The sequence below is a fragment of the Halyomorpha halys genome, unplaced genomic scaffold (genome assembly GCF_000696795.3).
Source record: "Halyomorpha halys isolate HHAL.00 unplaced genomic scaffold, Hhal_1.1 Scaffold777.1, whole genome shotgun sequence".
In the NCBI taxonomy this organism is placed as follows: Eukaryota; Metazoa; Arthropoda; class Insecta; order Hemiptera; family Pentatomidae; genus Halyomorpha; species Halyomorpha halys.
In genome coordinates, this window is record NW_027107689.1 from 484,336 (window position 1) to 499,835 (window position 15,500).

Consider the following 15,500-nt stretch of genomic DNA (forward strand, 5'->3'; position numbering starts at 1 on the left):
TATAAAGTGTTGCAGACTCATTATATTTTCACTAATATTGATCCAATTAATGTTATTATTATATTATTTAATCACCGATACATTAATGCAGAGCACTCCTAGTAGCTGTCATGAGAACTAGTGATAAAGTCTATGTTGATTAACTTCCTTCATGGATTATTTGTTTATTTTCTTTTAAAAACTGTAATTTTTTTCATTTCTCTTTTTAAATTTCTTATTTATTTATTTATATTTGTAATAATTTTTAAATATATAAGATGATTTGATTAGATCAAAGCTGTCAAAATTTCACTCATTAAACATATAAACAGATCAATTTTAGTTGATATTGAAGCCTAATTTCACATGAAACTATTATGTTTAAGGGTTGAGCTAGTTTTTATGTTTTTGTTTTTTAGTAACTATAATATGATGGTAATTGCTTATAATTAAAATTTTATTTTTTAAAGCCCAGACATAAATTAAAAAAAAATCAAAACAACATATCTTAAACAGACAAAAAAATGACATAACAAAAACAGACTTTATAAGTAATTTTCAAGATGACCATAAGGAACTCACCATTTCGATAAAATTCTTCATACAAGACTAATTACCGAGTTGTTAATAAATTATTTCAAGGTGATGCAAATTTTAAAGAAATATTATAAACATACAGGCATAGGAGGGTATCTGGATTGAGGAGGCCTGCCAGGACCGCTCGTATCGGGAAGGCCATTCATCGCTTGACTTGGTGGACCACCATTTACGGCTGGATATCTAGAAGGCTGGCCTGGATGAGCGTATCCCATAGGTGGTGGGCCTTGCAAACCACCTCCTGGGTAGTCTCCGGGGGGTTGCTGATTCTGAAATATTGAAAACAAAAACATAATATAAAATATTGTTGTAAGTTTTTTTCGAAATATACAATATATTAATTGGTATATTTTCTTATTTGTTCCTCCAAGAATAATATGATAAGTAATTTGACCTAAACTAAGGGGTTTGACAGCAGACCAACCCCCATTTTATAAATTATACATTTGTTCATTTAATTATACTACTAACAGCTCAAACTGTACGACAGTTATTTACAAGTATTCTACAGTTCAGATTGTATTATTTTTTCAATATAGCGCAAGCAGAAAACAAAATATTCTATTAATGTAAAAAAAAAAAAAAAATGTATTCCACCTTATATGCAAAATAAAATATTACAAGATGATCACGTCATCTACATTTTTGTACCCATTTATTTTAAAAAACGAAAATGACCGGGAGGAAAACCTATCGCCTACATCACCGGCCCTTTCAATCCAGTTAAAACTACAAATTTATAAAAGTATACTCCGTCAAGCGCTCCTTGTTTATCTACCTCACTAATGGTACACAGCACCATCTACAAAGCTTCTGAAATTCTATGATGCAGAAGATCGTCCAGACTACAAAATAGAAGGAGAGACCGCCAACTCTTCACAAGCTACTTGATGTTCCAATGGTCCCGGACTTTATCAGGAGGTGACATTAAATCCCTGGACTTACTAAAACATTAATGACACCAGTGCGGTGGCAACAGGCAGCATTTTAGTCACTTGTAAATACACGTAATTCAGGCTCAGGCCTAAGGTAATTCAGATTTAGGCCTTTAACACATACTATTGGTGTGCCTCATCACCAACTAATATCGCACAATATGATACTAGTTTTAAATACCTCAAAACCTTGACCACCACTTTCAGTTTTAAAATCATGTTTTAAAATGAAACCTAGTTTCCGAGAAAAACAAAATTTTGACAAACAACATATGTTATAACTATTAAACTATAATTTCAAATAGGGACCTTGAAAAAAAAAAATAAATAAAAATAACAGGCCAGATTCATCTTAGTAAGAGACCTACTTGGAATCCCCATTCTAGTATGAAACAACAAGAAACTGCTTGTAGATTCCAATTATACAACACCTACTTGACAAATGCTCTAAACTTTACTATTAAAAAAAACTCTTATACACGGTTATAATCAGATCTAATTGGACAATTGAGTTTGGGGCTCCACCAAACCATCAAATTCCTCCTACATCCAATCCTTAACAATTCAAAATCTGCTTTAAAACCCTTCATGCTCCATATTATATCATACATAAACTCATCCATAAAGACCTCAACACTCCACTCGTTATAGATTTAGTCTGAAATAGATATACTTCCTTTCAATCCATAATTCTTCCCCACCCAATCCCATGAGTTCCCTATCTCTCACCCTTATCAATCCCTGATAATCCTCCGAGGTGCCTGAAAAGAAGAAGAACAAGGGATCTTCTAATTTGCTAATTTAAAGCAATGATGTAAGTACTACCATTGGGTTGTTCCTATCAAAGATTATCATGTGTCCTGAAACATTTATCACATATACTTAATGTATTTTTTTTTTTTTTTTTTTATACAGTTCTGAATTTTAATAGAGAAATAAAAAAAAAGAAAAGTTATTTGTAGATGTATGTTCTATGGGCAGGATATTATGCATTGGATTCCCATACTAAATAGCGATGAAAACAAATTTAATTTTCTTATAACGTTAAAAAAATAGATGTTCAAATATTAATTAATTTTTAAATTCCAATCTCTCCCAGTAACATACTTCAACAACTTAACAATAATTCCATTTTAAACTGATAAAATGTTTATTTGATTAAAGTTAAGTAAAAATATAAATGCAGGAAGATATAAAATGGTAAAAAAAAAATCAGTAATCCTGATATATCTAAATTGTTCCGCTGGTATCACTACATATTCTGGGAACCAGCGACATGAGATAATAAAAGACTGAGATAAGGAGTTGGTTTCCCTCATTATGATGAATGACCTAGAAATGAATGAGTCCTATTTTTATATATCTACCAACAGATGTCCTCTATATCTATTACATTTTTTTTTATTTAGCAAATAACTGGAATATATATTTTCCTTTCTAAAAGTGTCCTCTTTGTTCACCTCAAATTAGATTTGAAAAAAAAAAACAACAACAAAAGGAACCTCTTATTTACAAATATGCTTATATAAGTTGCTGTCATATACAGGCGATTAATAATAGTAAGGTATATAACTCAAATAAGCCTCATATTGTTTTAATTTTTTTTTATAGCTACTTATTATTTTATTATGTTTAAAAAAGTTAAATATTTTTATTTTTTAACTGTTTTACATCAGTTAAACTTTTCACTTCCAAAGCATCAAGATTTTTAAAAATATTTTTCAAAATTCAAATTGTGGGCCTTATTAGATATAGCAGTTCTAGATAAGACACGCCTTCTATATTTTGATGATTTTAACTGAATTATAATACATTCTTGTAAGGATATTACATAGATCATGTTACCAGTAATTTTAATAAACATTTTTCAGGATTTTTGTAGTAGAAAAAATATAGAAAAACTCAAATAGAGATTAAACTATTTATGTTGAGCCAACGTTTTGCACCTAATAGTATAATCACTATTTGAGTCAGAGTTGGGAAACTATGAAACTAATAGCAAAAATTTATTTATCAATGGTTCATTCATGAACCGCTAATCTTCCTTTTATTATTACACACTGTCAATTAGCAATCTTATAAATAATATAATAGGTTTTTATTGAATTAATCAAAATTAAAACATTATTTATTTTTTTTTTTTTGGCCAAGACTCCCATTGGAGTCCTATACTGCCTAACCATGTTTGGGGATCAAAATTTTTAATTTTGTGGGACTGCCACTCAATGAAAAAAGTCAATGCCTCAGGCCAGATTTGAACTGGCACCGCCAATAGACATCAAATTGGTAAGACTGTGTCTTAACCACGGAGCTATAGGTGGCCCAGCATCATTTCTTATAGTTACTTTTAATTTTTAATATAACTCAAAGCATTCTTTTTAAATTACTTATCTAAATAAAATTTTTGATTAACAGAAAAAATGTACACTCCTTTGGATTTAAAAATTGTTAGTCAATAATAGTTTTATTGAGAGTTATCAGATTTAGGTATATGATTGACTCATATACTAAAATGTTTCTATAAACAAAGTTTGAATATGAATAAATAAATTACCATAGGTGGCATTGGCTGCCCATTAATATTCATGCTTGACATCTGCCCTGCCAGCTGGTTGACCTGAGGCATTGGTGGCCTGCCAATCTGCTGCGATCCTTGAGAATACATGGATGGGTGTGATGGTCCTCCAGGGCCTGGGGAATTGACAGGCCCAGGCATCGGAGGGGCTCCTCCAACAGGCGGCATTCCTGGATGAGAAGATGCAGAGTTGTATCCAAGAGGCACATTACTAGTAGGCGACTGGAAGTTATTGGACATAGGACTACTCTGCTGTTGAGGAGGCATTGGACCACCAAGATGTTGAGGTGGTATAGAACCACTCTGTTGTTGAGGTGGAAGGGGACCACTCTGTTGTTGAGGTGGTATTGGGCCGCTCTGTTGTTGAGGTGGCATGGGACCACTCTGTTGTTGAGGTGACACGGGACCACTCTGTTGTTGGGGTGGGAAGGAACCACTCTGCGGTAGATGTGACATTGGACCACTCTGATGCTGTGGTGGCATAGGGCCACCCTGCTGTGGAGGAGGAAAAGTACCACCGTGCTGTTGAGGTGAGATTGGACTATTCTGTTGTTGAGACAACATTAGACCACCCTGCTGTAGAGGAGTCATTGGACCACCATGCGGTTGAGAAGGCATTGGACCACCATGCTGTTGAGAAGGCATTGGACCACCATGCTGTTGAGAAGGCATTGGACCACCATGCTGTTGAGAAGGCATTGGACCACTCTGTTGTTGAGGAGGCATTGGACCAACTGTGAGGGGAGGAGGTGGCATCATATTGGAAGGGGATGTCGCAGCTGGTCGGAACGGCTGAGCCATTGTTGTCGCCATTATTTTACCTAAAATATTTAAAATGTAAATTAAATAATGAAAGTATATTTATAAATACAAATAAGCTTAAGTTATAACATGTAAGATTATGGTATATCTCAATATACAAGAAAAGATGTATTAAACTAACATTTACTATTGATAAGCATTCATAACTATCATAGCTACACCTGCTATCATAAATAAATAATTGTAAGAATTTAAACTAATAATTTATAAGAAATAATTTTTTGTTTATTAAACCCTGGACAATGACACCTCTATATAATGGAAACCCATGGAGTAGAAGATTGTATGTGCTATAAAAAGATCTCTATTAATAAGGAGTTATTATAAAAAGAACAAAAAAATTAATTAAGCTATGATACTTCATAAGTCTGAAAGAAAAAACAACTATAATACGATTTGAACACTTTGATTGCGGTTGATGACACTTCATCATCAAGCTGTATTGGCTAGGTCACTTTTCTGGCATGCATTCCGAGCAGTGAGAAGAGCTTTAGCACCTTACTTTCACCTTAGATTGTTCCAAACCATGTTTAGTACTGTCCTACCAACTACGATTGTTCTAGGTTCTGCTGCCTTTAAAGATTCTTACACTCCTTCAAAATTTTTTTTATAGAATTTATTTTTTGAAGTATATGAATTTATTAACTCATGTATTTCTTTATTTTACACACTTCCAATAACATTTTTAACATGTTCAAAAGGTTTTTTTTTCTTTAAAATAATTTGTTTTTTACATTGCTTTGAATTATATTATGTTGTCAAAAAGTTTTTTAGAAAATGTAGCCATAAACAATAACTTACTAGAGTCCTTATACAGTAATTCAGTTAAATTGTTCATGTATCAGCTGATTGCATAAATAGATTCATTGGCAAATATGGGTGATGAAAATGTATAGTCATGGTTAAAAAACACGAATTTAAACTTTTTGTTTGGCTAAATATTACATTTTATACATTATGCACTTCCCTTATTTAAATTATGAGAAAAGAAAATATCAACATAAAAAAAATTGTGTTTTCAAGTGGTTTTTCAGGGAGACCCTTATTATACAATGTAGATTTCATTATTGCTAAACCTTCCGAGGAGCATGAAGTTGACAGACAATGTTAAAATTTAATTAGTAATGGTTCAGAAGTTTTCACGGTTAGCAGTTACAAAATGATATAACTTCCTAACTAATACAAAATTTAATGTGCACATAAAAGTCAGAATTAGCAAACAAAGGGACCCATAAAATAACTTCTTTTTTTTTTTAATTGTTATTACTTCCAGTTTGATAACAGCCGATTGCTGAAACAATTCACAATGTCTGTATTCATAAGTTTTCTGGAGTTTCGAGATTTAGATTTATTTATTTAGTTTTAAAATTTTATTTTCTACAAAATTATTATGTAGTGTATATATATTATACCTTTGGATAGAATAAGCCTTTTAGACCCAGACTCGAGAAAATTATGCAATGGTTGTAAACATTGAACTTTTACTTTTTTACTGAAGAACTCAACAAAAAGTTTTTTAAAATGATTAAATTTTAGCTATTTTTGATGGCCTTAGTTAAAAAAATTAAATAAATAAATATATACCTTTATAAGGTGAGTTTATTTAAATGAATGATGTCATAGTTTCATCATCAATATCCTAAAGATGCCAACTTTCATCAGCCATGAACTGGGGTTCAGGGTCAAATTCATCATCATCTTTCATTCCAAATACACAAGACATTTTTAAAACGATATCCATAAATAAAAAAATTACTACTGGTGATAAGGAATTTGAACAAAAGATGAGAAACAAGCAGGTACCAAACCAATAAACCTACATGCTACCTACTTTATACCATATAATATAATTTAAAATACATTTTTCCGACCATAATCAATTTCTATTTTTAACTTTATGTATTCATTTAAATAGCTAATTTATTTTAGAGAAAAATAGATAAACCGATTACTCATAAAATTACAGGTTAAAAAAAAATGTTAATATTATTTAACAAGATGATGGTTAGAACAGAAAAATTTATAAATACTACAAAAAATTATTTAGTTGTTACAATAAGAAAACCATGAAGTCATAAAATCAATGCATGTGTCAACAATATAATTAGAATATATTTTTTACAACTATAAACTTTATTTAGTACTTAGAAAAGTGTATTCAGATTTCATTCAACAAATAATTGTTTAGAAAAGAACTTTAATCAAAATTGGAAGAAGATAGTTGACCATTTAAAGCAAATTTTAGGAAGATAGTCCGGGTGGCGGTCAATAAAGGTATCAAAATAATAAAAGAAAACTATTTATTGTTAACAAACGTTTCGCCCCCCTTTGCAGGGCTTCGTCAGAGCTGTCAGATTGAAACAGAGATGGTGACTCAGTCTCAGGCTATCTTCCTACAATTTAGTCAAAATTTAGAGATGTTTTAGAGAAAATGTAAAATATAAAATCAATGATATAAAATGACAATGCTGGTAAGATTTTAGTGATTATAGTAGCTGTAGCATCTCAGAAAAAAACTACTTAAATTCATAATTTCAGTTTTAAACAATTTTTAATTTTTGAGCTAGGCTATTCACACAAAGATCGTTTGGCGAAACTTGATTGTTTAGATGCAGGGGGCTTTAAAATATGCAGTTTCATAGAAAACTCAGGTTCAAAATTGTTTACGATTGCAATATATATTTCCCTAACATTATACTTCATAATTCAGATAAGTAGGCCGTTTGTAGCCGAGGGAGTTAGAGCACAAACTTTGACTGCCTCATAACTGCAACGACACTGGTACAAATACGGTCTGGGCTCTGTTTCATAACGAAAGCTAATAATATTAGTCCAATTATAGAATACATGTATGCAAACTAAAAAGTACGAATAATCATATTTTTTGTTTCGTGATGTGGACTATTAATAATATTATAGGACTTAAGTAATAAAAAGTATAATTAAGCATTGTACTAAATAGTGAAATTTTACCAAAACTAGCAAACTAATAGTATTAGTTTGTACTTTTTATGAGACAGGACCCTGGAGGGTTGACTTTTATTCCTGCGAGGATCCTACAAAATGAAAACTTGACCCCATCATGATTAGAATAGAGTAGTAACCTGTAGATAACCCCCCTTCCTTCGTTTGTCAGAAATCACCAGGAAGATGGCCATAAAAAAACAAAACAAAAAAAAACAAAAAAAAAACATGAAATTATATTTCTTGATTTTGATAAAAATGGTTTCCCTCCAGAAGTTCCTCAATTTTTTGTGGGGTTTGATACTTCAATTAGAGAAGGAAGGATCGGTCTTCCTAAACGTTACTGACCTCTTCAAGGCAGGGTGCACAAATCAAAATTAATTCTACAAGTTCACCTAAGTTATCTATGGCAGACTCACAGAATGAAAATTAATCCCATTTATGCAGGCTAAATCGAACTAACAATGCATCTGACCGAATGAGTGTTGGGTCAACATGTTCACCCACTACTGGTTCAGTAGTTATTATCAATACGATTTTTTTATTTAATGTAGCTCCGTACATAATTACAACCTGACAGGGCTAAATTTTGTCTTCAATAACAAGCAAATGACTTTTATTAGTAAACCATTTATAAAAAAATAATTGATTTATTCGTAATTATTTATTCTATTGTAAGTAAAACTTTTAATCAATTTAAATTTTTTATCTTTTCGTAGAATACAAAACAAAACAGTTATGATATGAAGGTGGAAATAAATGAAAACAATTTATTGAATACAAATAATAATACATTTAGGTAAACAAAAAAAAAAAATGAAAAAATAAATCCTAATTATTTAAGAGGAAGGAAGATAGTCATTATCAATGTTTTAATCAAGGTTTAACCTATTAAACCATATAGTAAAATAAATAATTATTGTAGTTTAAGCCATCAGTATTAAGAAAACCAAAATAACCCACATAATATTAATTATTACAATCAAAGGAAATTTTATTGTATGAAGAAAGTCTGGGTGCCAGTCACTAAAGGTTGAAAATAGAAAAAAAAACCTGTTTATTGGTAATCCAAAAAGAATTATAGCTTATAACTATAATCTCCCTTTCATGATGTTATCTGTTTTTTTATTTTTTTCAAGTTTTTTGGCATAACTCCATAGGTTTGTTGTGTTTGCCAAGTAAATTTTTTAAAACAGCTCATCAAAAACCATTGACCTAACTTAAACAATACTATGATTAACAGAATATACAAATGGAATGTCAATTAGAAACCATTATCTGTTAAAGCATTTACAGATTATTCTACCATCTGTAAACTATTAAAGTGCAATTTAAACCAATAACATCAGTTTATTGGATATATCCAAATTAAAATAGATCTATTATAAATTAGATGAATAATTACTGCTTTAAATGAGTTATGTCACTTAAATTTTTGATAAACCATCTTTATAAAATAGCAACAGTTAAAATTGAACTAACATTATAACATTAAGTTTAATAATTAATTTAAAACTAATAAAATACGTTACTTGGCTAAATATGCTCATATTACTTTTTCCTTAATAATAATATGACCTCACCTTAGGTAATATTTTAAATGACTACAAATTCTTTCTTTAGAATTGTTGTATACCAACTATGGATCAAAATCTTGAAAAAAATAAATAAAAGTAATACTAAAAAAAGTGAACCAACCAGGATAGCTTTGTTGGGGTGGAAAAGAGCTTTGTTGAGGGCTTGCAGCTGGTGGTGGAGGAGAATTCGGAACACCATAACCATGATGAGGTCCATATCCTCCAGGCTGAGATACATACTGAGGATTCATCTTGTAAGTCTAACAGGAAAAAAATGTATGCAAATAAGAAAATATATATGTCCATAAAATTCTAATCATAAAAACGAGGATAGTAATATAGAAACCCCTTTTAGTAAAAATTGGAGTATTTTAACATAACAAAGTGTGATACACACAATTGAATAAATAAAAATAATTACATAAACATGTTAATTATTCAATAAGGGTCATGAGAAAACAAGTAATATAAAAAAATATTCAGAGTGATTTAAAGTTCTGGGTAATTTCTAAATTCCAATAATTTACTTTCATTTTTAATTAATTTGAATTTCTACTTATTTTTAAGAAGTTGGTTAATTAGACTGGCAGAACAAACTGCGAACCTGACTCTTCAGGAGAAATAGCAACAAGAAATAATTTATTTTTCTTTATTCATATTTTATCATATCAATGATAATTAAATTTAATCAGCTTAAAAATTCATGAGCTTAATTTCAATAAAACTCGACACACCTAATTTTCTACGAATGCATAATAGTGCTCAGATGATGATACAATTTAAAAATAGATTGATTGGTACAGAGGATAAACCAAATTAACAACTCAGTAATATGTATGTATTTTGTAGTGATAAGCAGAACATATGGTATTTCGGATGAGTTGTCACAAAATAAGTGAATGGTCCATACAGTATTTTTAAGTATACATATTTCAACCACAAAAATCTAGAATGATATGCTTGAGTAAATAGAAAATCAGAGAAAGATGAAGTTTATAAATAGAAACATATACCATTCTCTATTTTGTTTTTGTGGGAATGTAAGGAGGACATTCAGTATAGTAGGTTCAAATTTGTTTTATTTTTGATTTAATTTAAAGAAGAAGGAGATTAAATGACAGGTTAAATGATCAAAGAATAAATCTAATCAAAAACCAGTGAGACTTGCAGAGATAATACTGTCAAAAGAGATATCTTGTGTTTTGAGTAAATAAATTAATATAAGATATGATTAAAACGAAATGTAACATGACAATTTGATAAAAACTAATACATCTAGTAGCTCTGGATACAAAATTTGTATAGAAATAGATTAAGCACTGTTGACAAATAAAAGAATGTGTTAGTATTAACTGCACTGTTTAGTTGGACTTGTGGACAGTTGGGTCATTTCAGCATGAATAGACATACCTTGTCTTCACTTGTGTAGAATTTAAAACTTAATAATCTTCATAATTTCAACAAAACAAAAAAAAACACGAAACTAAATATTATAAGCTACTATATCAGCTGCAGTAACACCACTCCACTACCCCTGCCACGTAAGGCAGAACTGCACAGGCGCAGTAAGATTACACGTCAAGAAATATTCAGCGCTGCCCGTTGGGGTGGTCCTAATTCCAACTAGGTTATCTTGCTAAAATTCTGAGCTAATCTTTTAAAAATTAATTTAATTAATTAAAAATTATTATTTATCTATGAAAAAAACATATCGAAAACAGATTTAACAAAAGCCATTTGCAATAAACAGTCTAAAACTTAGAAGTTCACATTATTACAATTTTATTTATAATTAAACATTAATAAATTAGCGATATTATTCCTATGCGTATTATTCACTTTAATATTTATAAAGATCACTAGATTTTTACTGATTGAAAACTTATTGTGAAATATTTGTATTAATATTTTTCATCTTAGAGACAACACTGTTTAGGTGGAGAGAGGTATCAGTTAGGTATCAATATATGAGAAAAATCTTGTCTTTATCAAAATATTTTAAGTTTAACAAAAAACTAATGTATTTCTCAAATCTAATCAATTTCAGAGATAGATATTATCTTTATAGTTAAAATGCCGTAGTATTAATATTCGAGTTTACAACACATTTTTATCATTTTGTTTATAAACATTTTTTGATTACATTTAAGTTTAATGATAAGAGTTTAAAAAAATGCCTTCTCCTCCCAATGTTAACGACCCTGATAATAATGGTGAGTACTTTTGTCTCAGTGTATTATATTGTGAAGCTAATGACAATGTTCGTAATACTAATAAAATTTGTACAACAAACTTCTTGCATAAAATATTACAAACAAGTTTCTGTTTATAATCAAAATTGAATTTATACTAGAACATTTCGTACAATCTGGGTTTGCTATGTATCTAGTCTTATTTTAAATTCACAAATTATCAAATTAAATTATTGTTCCTTTTTAATTTTAAAATTCTGACTTCTGGAAGACTTCCATGACAAATTTAAAACAATTGAAGTGTCTTTTATCTACTTGTCATTGGAGAGATAATTATTCTTAACTATAGTTGAAACTAATATCTAAAATTTTCACTGATACGACCCTTATTCATGAATGAACCATTAATAATTAAACATTGTATCCATAACAATTTTATCTATAGCTAATTTATACCCAGGTCTGTTCTATGGTATGAATTAATGATGTTACATCTGAATTTTATCTGTTGTGAATTTGATATAAAACTTTTCTGAATTAATAATCTTATTTGCCATGTTTAAATTGTGGATGTCACAGAAAATTTTTTGATAACCCTTCAATAGTTTTTTAAAAGCAAGAGATTTAGAGCAACTTATTTTCTAACCGATTCATTAAATAGTGTAGTTACGGTTTCTAAACTTTTGCGTATTTTATATATGTATGTATAGTTGACCATTAAGATTTAAATATAAGAAGATGGCCAGGGTTGCGGTAAAAAAAAGAACAAATAGTATAATATAGTTTTATACTATTTGTTCTTTTTTTGACCGCAACCCTGACCATCTTATATTTTGTTTTAATCTTATAGTTATTTTATCTTTTTCATATCATGTTCAGTCAAGGAAGATTATCTTCTGGCACCAGATAATCGTAGTGTGGCTGAAAGTATCATCAGCCATCATAGCGAGACGTCTGCTCACAGATTGAATAGGATGGATGTAGTTTGCGTCATTGACCTCGCACAACCAGGAAATTTGGCTCAGCGGAAAAAAGCATTTGAAGAAGTAAAACATTCTTGTGTTTCAGTTTATGGTCAGCTACAGCATATTCAGGTAATTTAATTATATATTTATTTTTTAATTATTCATGGGTATTGAGTTTGATAAATTATACTTTTACAAACTCTTATAATTGTATTCTGTTATTGATTCATCCTAATTATTTATGTGTTTCTTCTTAACATTATCACAAACCTTTGATCTGAGATAATCAATAATTATTCGTAGTTACAACTTTCTAAATAATCAAAGACAATACTTGGCTGGGGTGTTCGTACTTTTTTTATTACCTTAAAGCTCAAAAAAATATCTGACTGGTATTGATTATAGTAATTATATCATATTTTGGTCTCATCAAGCAAGTTTTGCTTCAATGTGTCTACAAATTGTGCATAATTGTATAATTTCTATTATCTATAGTATATATTATATAATATTCCTAATGTCTGCTGTAATCTTGTGATAAACTCTTTTGGTTCTAACTTTAGATTGAAGGTTTCACTTAATTAATAATTGATTGGGACAATATTTATTGATTTAACCTTGAGCGCTTGCTTTATCCAATTTTTAGAGTTTAATATTATTCATTGATTTTTTAGTTTGTTTATTTGATTAATTTTCTTCTTCATATTTCAATATTTTATTAAAATGTTTATCTTACAGTGCTTAACAACTTAATGACTTTATGTTGTATAGTATTTTATATTACTTAGTTAATTATATTTTTTAAAATGCATCTGTTGTTATTATCAGAGATGACATTTGTGTGAAATAAACCCTTTTCTCTCACCCTCTGATTTATGGAATAATTTTTATATTTTCTTATGTAGTTTGAAATATTGGATTTTGGAGAATCGAATGTCCTAACAAGTTTTTACAATGCGGACGTTGCGATTGTCGACCTGTCTATACAAGAACAGCAGAGAGCTCTTTTTTATCACTTGGGTGTACGAGAAAGTTTCAGGATGAAAGAAAACATATTGATATATAATGATATTGACACTGAAGCTACGATACGGCTAAAGGTTTATCTTTAAAATTTATTTTAAATTAATTCTAAAATTTTGTTTAAATTTAATATAAGTCTTGTGTCTATTATTATATTTATTTTAAATAGCTTACTTGTGGGGTGTATACGCTTATTTGTTACCGGCTTTCGGATTCTGGAGTGGTCCTCTGTACGAATCCGGGAGGTCCTAGAAAAGAAGATTTGCCTTTGGATTTACCTGCGCTCTCATTGAACATCAAACTTACTAAACTGCTCCGTGATGTCGAAGTACAAGCTAAGTAAGAAATACATTTTAAATAAATACATATTCCAACAAATTAATTAGAAATTGTTTCATTGGAGGGTGATTCTCTAATACATGGAATTTTCCAAAAAAAAAAAAAAAAATTAATGTAAGAAAAGCTTTAATGTAAAACCTAATAATAACATTGTAATTTAAAATTTTTGTTGCTATTTTTAATTTAACATTTATTGACTTTGTAAAAAAAAAAAAATACTACTACATTTTCATGTTCCATGGTTGTTATATATAATAGTCCAGGAGGCTAAACAACTAAATAAATAAACATCATAATAACCTATAAAATTTAAATACATTTATTTTCTCATTTAGTTAATTATCAAATTCTTTCTTATTTTATATTCATCCATTTCTTTATTATTTCTGATAATAAAAGATTTTTATTATTGTATTATACTTCATAGAAAATTTTTTAGAAAATTCTGTTTCAAGCCTTGTCAAAATATTTCCATGAGGATAAGACCTAGCTGATATTAAAGACCATAATTATATATTGATATGATGAGGTTAATTAAATTATATTTTTGGAGGAAATGTTAAAAAAATGTATAAGCGATGATATAAAGTCACACTTCAGCTCAGTCGATTTTAGCAAAAAAGTTACTGTGATAATAGGAATGTGATGTGTATACCTTAAATATGTAATTTCAATTGTACAGCTTTTTGTTTCTGAGCTTGGCTGTATATATAAATAAATACATAACCACCATGCATGCACCATTTTGCAAGACTTGGTTATTTGGACTCTAAGGACTTTAAAACATGTTTTTCCGTGGAAAACTTGAACACAAAATGGTTCTTGATTGCTATTCTTTCCCTTTCTATATAATCTAATTTATAAAAATGAATATTTGTTTGTTGGTACTTAATGCAATGCCAAATCAAGCATCCGATTGTGATAGGACTTATTGCTAAATGTTGACGATTTTCCTAGGAAGATTATAGACTGGTCTGATTTTTTTCTGAAAAAAAAAGAAGTGACAAAATTAAGCATTTTTTGCGCATAGCTTGTATGCCAATCAATTTGTCTTTTTCTGAAGAATAAGAAAAAAATATTGATTCTATTAATTGCTTTTTTTTTTCTTTTTTTCTTTTTTCCCTTTTAAGGGTTTCCTGAAACCCTCAAATAGCATTTTTCAAAGAAATTATAAAAACATAATGAGGATTTCAGTAAAGCGAGTGAACGAAATGTTTTTTGGGAAAAAGCTAATCATGTTCGTTTTTAGCATTGTCTGAAACCTTCAAATACCATTTTTCAAAGAAATTAAAAATTAGTTGTATTTAAGCACATTGAGGGTTGCTATATTAAAACCATTCATATTTTATATGGTATATATATGACAATATAATAGAAAATCAAATTGTCTAAAAGAGTAAGAAGACATCACCTAAATCATCCAGTAAAGAGGATTATAGAGCAAAGTTAGATATAGTAACCATTTACGCTACTATTGTCACTTATCACTTCTGTATTAATTGATATCAAAGTTTCAATTGTGTTCAATTAAT

At 29.3% G+C, this 15,500-nt stretch overlaps 2 protein-coding genes across 3 annotated transcripts in view; one reads left to right on the forward strand and one right to left on the reverse strand.

The window, feature by feature from the left end:
* Sec24CD (Secretory 24CD) overlaps positions 1–11,020 on the reverse strand; it is a gene marked incomplete in the record, with an annotated part of 27,625 nt that extends 16,605 nt beyond the window's left edge. The window contains 4 exon segments of the mRNA XM_067046057.1: positions 657–845; positions 4,066–4,907; positions 9,571–9,709; positions 10,860–11,020. Of these exon segments, the coding sequence (XP_066902158.1) occupies positions 657–845; positions 4,066–4,907; positions 9,571–9,700 (1,161 nt within the window).
* A 371-nt stretch (positions 11,021–11,391) lies between these two features.
* The window catches only part of Ask1 (apoptotic signal-regulating kinase 1), a 44,350-nt gene continuing 40,241 nt past the window's right edge, over positions 11,392–15,500 (forward strand). For both annotated transcript variants that reach the window (XM_014429203.2, XM_014429204.2), the window contains exons 1-4: positions 11,392–11,662; positions 12,521–12,735; positions 13,512–13,706; positions 13,799–13,968. In XM_014429203.2, the coding sequence (XP_014284689.1) occupies positions 11,623–11,662; positions 12,521–12,735; positions 13,512–13,706; positions 13,799–13,968 (620 nt within the window). In that variant the 5' untranslated portion in view covers positions 11,392–11,622. The remainder of the gene's footprint in view (positions 11,663–12,520; positions 12,736–13,511; positions 13,707–13,798; positions 13,969–15,500) is intronic.